General features: G+C 50.2%; 1 protein-coding gene across 1 annotated transcript; it reads left to right on the top strand.

Annotated features, from left to right (window-relative positions):
• Positions 1-550: 550 nt before the first annotated feature.
• On the top strand, positions 551-4,666 carry GUCA1B (guanylate cyclase activator 1B; the record flags this gene model as incomplete). Its single annotated transcript, XM_082296237.1, has 4 exons — positions 551-754; positions 2,003-2,152; positions 3,799-3,913; positions 4,539-4,666. 4 exons carry the CDS (start codon positions 551-553, stop codon positions 4,664-4,666), a joined length of 597 nt encoding a protein of 198 aa, XP_082152363.1.
• Between the last annotated feature and the right edge of the window lie 381 nt (positions 4,667-5,047).

The following is a 5,047-nucleotide window of genomic DNA, read 5'->3' on the forward strand; positions in this document are numbered from 1 at the left end:
TGTTGTTTTTTCCTATGCCCCCTCTCACTGAAGCACTGAGCAACCCCCACAGGCAGGTAATACAGCCAGCATTGCAAAGATAAATGTTCCTTCCCCTATAATCCCTTTTTTCCCCTGGAAGACTCTACAGGACAGAGTGGGGCTGTGTGTTGTGTGCAAAGGGAACCTCGGCTCCCAAATTCTTTGACATGGAGGTATTAATGTGTAGAAAGACACTGAGCCCCTGGAGTTTGCTTCTAAATAGGGCACAGCTCAGAACATCTGAAGGTCTCTGGGGCTCATGGGTGGGAATCTTCTAATGATCTTTAGTTATTTTTATCCGTGCCCAGTGCTCTGTGCTCCGGGGCAGAGGAGCCACTCTCAGATCTCCTGGGGAGCACACGGAGCTGCAGCACCGGGAGCTGAGCAGGGGAGGAGGAACAAGAAACTTAAAACACAGAAGAGAGAAGGTGACACAGCATTAACATCAGACAGAGGCACGAGACAGCGAGAAGAAAAAGAACAAAGGACTTCTTTTCCTTCTGTTTTTAATCCTGCTTTCTGGGGGAAAATGGGACAGCAGTTCACCAATGCTGAAGAGGATCAAGGAGAGATTGATGTTGCAGAGCTGCAGGAATGGTACAAGAAGTTTGTGGTGGAATGTCCCAGTGGGACCCTCTTCATGCACGAGTTCAAGAGGTTCTTCGGGGTCCAGGATAATCAGGAAGCAGCAGAGTATGTGGAGAACATGTTCAGGGCTTTTGACAAGAATGGGGTAAGTGCTGAGAAGGTTTTACAGGTATTTGTGTAACAATTTCTGCAGTGGGGAGGTGTTTGGGTTGTGCCCACCCTTCATGGGACTGAGGTGGGGGCGAGGGACCCCTGAGGGCAGGAGAAGGAGCACAGGCTGGTCTGGATTATCTCCTCAAATCTCTACCTAAATTAAGGTCAGAATGTCCCCTGAAAGGACTAAGATTGAATTAACTTAGGCAGTCACACTTTGAGACAGTGTTGTAACGCCCTCAAACAGCCAAGGCTCCCACATGGCAGAAACATCTCTCTGTTGAGATGGGGGGAAATGACAGTGCAGGAAAGTCCTACTCAGGCTTGTTCTGTGTCGGAGGAAGTGTCTGCACCAAGTACGAACAGGTAGTTTGTAATAAAATATTGATTTTAGCTTTGCTTTCCAGAAGGAAAGGAATGCTGAACAATTCAGACATTCTGGTCTTGATTCTCTTTGCCATTTTTGTCATGAGACACCTGGGAGAAGTGGGTTTTCTGGTTTAGTCACAGTTCCTGCATCCCCTGCACTGCTGCCACGGGCAGCCTGGGATGCTTTGGGTTCTCAAAGAGTGGCACTCAGCTGCCTTGGGTGAGCAACGCTTGCCAAATGGTTCAATTATTTTTTTCCTGAAGCTCTCAATCACATTCCAAGTGTGGGGATGTTTGTTCCTTGTATCCATACAGGAAAGGGGGACTCAGGTTGTTCATCTCTGATCAGCTCATCTCCCTTGAGCTCCCTTTGAAAACAGCAGCAAAATCACATTGAAGTGGCAGCAAAAGTCAGTTTGTGAGAAAGGATTAAAAAAGGCCATGGAAGATGTGGGCAGGTCAGGCTTGTCTCAGAATTCCAAGTTGTAAAAACCCAAATTCCTGCAAAAAGTGAAAGGTTCGGGTCCCAAATTCTGTTATGAAAGCTGTGCAGAAAAGGTAGCAGAGCAAACTGTGCATAAAAGATGAAGTCCCAATCCTAATTTATGGGAGCTCCCCTGACAGGACAGAGAATCTGGTTTTAAGGGCTGCTGGTGCGTGACAGGATGGGGGAGGAGGTGCACAGGGTGTGGCTGTGCCTGCTGCTGGTCCTGAACTGCTCCAAACCTTCTTTACAGCGCCTGACAAAGACCTGTCCCATGCATTATCCTTTTGGCAGTTTTAACCCAGGTTTTCTGGAATCTGTAAAGCAGTTTTCTATCAACTTTCTACCCATTAATGTCATCCAGCTGCTGCTTTTCTGTTGCCACAGGATAACACCATTGATTTTCTGGAATACGTAGCTGCCTTGAATCTTGTTTTACGAGGAAAACTGGAACACAAGCTGAGGTGGACGTTCAAAGTGTATGACAAGGATGGGAATGGCTGCATAGATAAACCTGAGCTGCTGGAAATTGTTGAAGTAAGTGGGCATTGCCCAATCACTTTTTTAAGCAATCCCTGCTCTTTGGCAATGTTATGATGTGTATGGGGTTTGTGATAATCAGGTTTCAGGGCAGCTGTGGATGGTGATGAAGTGAAAATGCCTGACCTTGGTGAAAGGGTTTGGAGCCTGCTGGGGTGTCTGAGGGCTCTGCTGTACCCACTGTGGGCAGCCTGGCCCTGCTGCTGCCCAGAAATGCACCCTCTGGGTTCTGGAGATCCTGGAGCTCTGCTCTGCCTTTCTTTTCAACCTCTCAGCACCAAGGTTCCCTGTGCTGGCCTGGGGAGGAGGGTTTCACCCCATGCCCTTGCTGGGGCTGTGTCCTGGCTGGGTGGTTGGTGAGAATACCCTGAGAGGCACCAATTAGCACCGAAATTCCTTTGTACTGGTGCCTTTCTGGGTTTCTGCTGTGTCCTGCCTTGGATGTAACCAGTGATGGTGTGGAGGTGTGAGAAGAGGCCTCTCAGTGACTCCATGGTTTGGTTGGCAGGGTGGGAGCTGGTGTCTTCTGCCAAGTGATGGAACAAGGGGAAATCACCTCGAGTTTCACCAGGGGAGGTTTAGATGATTATCAGGAAAAATTTCTTCACTCAAAGTGTTGTCCAGCTGTGACACAGGAATCACCATCCCTGCGGGGATGTAAAGGCTGTGTAGATGTGACACCTGGGGACAGGGTTAGGGGTGGCCTTGGCAGTGCTGGGGGAACAGTTGGATTGGAGGATCCTGAAGGTCTCTTTTCCAACCTGAAGGATGCTGTGGGGCTGAGCAGGCAGCCAGGGACAGGTACCTGTGCTCTTACCTGAGGTGAAATATCTCGGTGGCTGTGCTGCAGCACCGCAGGGATGGTTCCCCTGCACAGCACTGCCTGGCAGGGTGATAACCACTGCTTATCACCCATCTGAGCATCTCAGGGGAGTGCCCCTGCGGACAGCAGGGCCTCTGGCTGGGGAGGGTGAGCAGCTGGTCACCTGCAGCAGCTGGTGTGGCAGCAGGGCAGCCTGTCTGGGCCACGACCCATTATAGTTTTGAGGTCAACCAAGAATTGTCCAGAATTGTGAGGCCACTGCTAATCCTCTCTCTGGGAAGACTTTAGACAAAACCCTTCAGCCTAAGCAGTAAAGGTAACGATGGACAGGTGGTGCCACAGGAGCAGATAAAATCTGACCCTTTCCCATGGCAAAGGGGAGCAGAAACTGGGGGTCAAAATCTGTGCTAATACAGGTTTGATCTGCAGCCTGGGCACAGCTTCCCCAGAGAGAGGGCTGGGTTAGTCCAGATGTGCCTGGCTTTGGACGTTAGGAAAAAATCACAGTCAAGGCTTATGATTTTTCCCGTCTGTGGAACTGTTGCTTTGTTCTTTGCAAAGAAACCCTGAGGTCTGACCCATATGTGTAAGGGAAACAGGAGGGCAGCAGCTGCACAGAGCAAATGAGGTAATTAACGTGCAGTGAGGGTAGGCATAAGTTCAGGGGTTCTGTTCTAGATCTGAGGCTGTTGAGGGGCAGACCTTTCCAGAAAGGTTAAACCCACAGCCTTTGAAAAAGACCTTCTCAGTGTTGGGATGATAATGGAGTTCACTGCTTTTCATTTTCCAGTCCCTTTCCTAATTTGTGAACTCCTTTCAGTCCATCTACAGGCTGAAGAGGGTGTGTTGGTCGGACGTGGAGGACAGGACCCCGCTGCTGACACCAGAGGAGGTGGTGGACAGGATATTTCAGCTGGTGGATGAGAACGGGGATGGTGAGTGATGGATGGCACAGATTGCATTCCTGCCTGATGAGAGCTCACCTGTGCTGGGCTGGCTGCCTCTGATCCTGGCTGCCCAGAGATCACTTGGCTCTATTGTGTTACTCACAATGCACACGCTGGGTTTGGTTCTGCTGTTCCACAGTCAAAAGTGACTTTGAAGGTGCAGCAGGGTGAAATCTTTTCCATTGTTATTTTAATGTAAAATACCAAGGAGTCACTGCTCTGTCTGGATTTTGATGTCACTCAGATCCCATCCTCTGACAGCCCCCCAGCAACCAGAGGGCAGGTCCCAATCCCAGCACAAAGAGCTGAGTAAAGACGCTGGTTCCAGTCAAACTGGGGCTTGCAGGACCTGACTGGCACCGGTCCTGGAAGAGCCTGGGTGAGCCCCTGCAGCATCTGGAGTCTCCTGTTGGATGGGGCAGGTGGGAATGCCCGGGGTCACAGCCCCTGGTTTGTCTTTAGCTGCCTGGCCTGGCAGAGGTGGGGAAATTAAGTAAGGTCGTGTCTGATTAGCATTTTATCTGACACATGGCTGGAATTGCTTCCTGCCTCCTCCTTGTCTCTTATCTCTGTGTTCTGACTGCCCATCTTGTGTCCCCCTCCTCACCCACAGGGCAGTTGTCTCTTGATGAGTTCATTGATGGAGCCAGGAGGGACAAGTGGGTGATGAAGATGTTGCAAATGGATGTGAACCCTGGGGGATGGATCACTGAGCAGAGGAGGAAGAGTGCTTTGTTCTGAGAAAATTCGGGCTTGGCACAGCTGAAAACCTGATGCTGTCTCCCAAGTGTGACCCTTCCTCTAGCCTGGTAGTGACTTTCCTTTTTAATTCGATCTCAGCATGCAGATGAAAACCTGAGTGGTTTAAGGAGCCTATCTTGATGTAAAACCCACGTGCTGAGCACCGCTGGTACCCAGGGACTATTTCTGGCCCATGAATAAGTCCTTTTGTGTACACAATACTGTGTTTGTCAGCTCTGGTTTTTGGTTACACCCCAAGGAACAAACTTCTTGTGGCTTCCTGCAGCAGACCCTGAGCAGGGTTTGGAGCTGGTGACAGATGGGACTGGGAGGTGAGGAAAGGAGCCAGTGGTGCTGTCTCCAGAGCAGACTGGTGCTGGC

Source organism: Coloeus monedula, assembly GCF_965178545.1.
Source record: "Coloeus monedula genome assembly, chromosome: 23".
Lineage (NCBI taxonomy): Eukaryota > Metazoa > Chordata > Aves > Passeriformes > Corvidae > Coloeus > Coloeus monedula.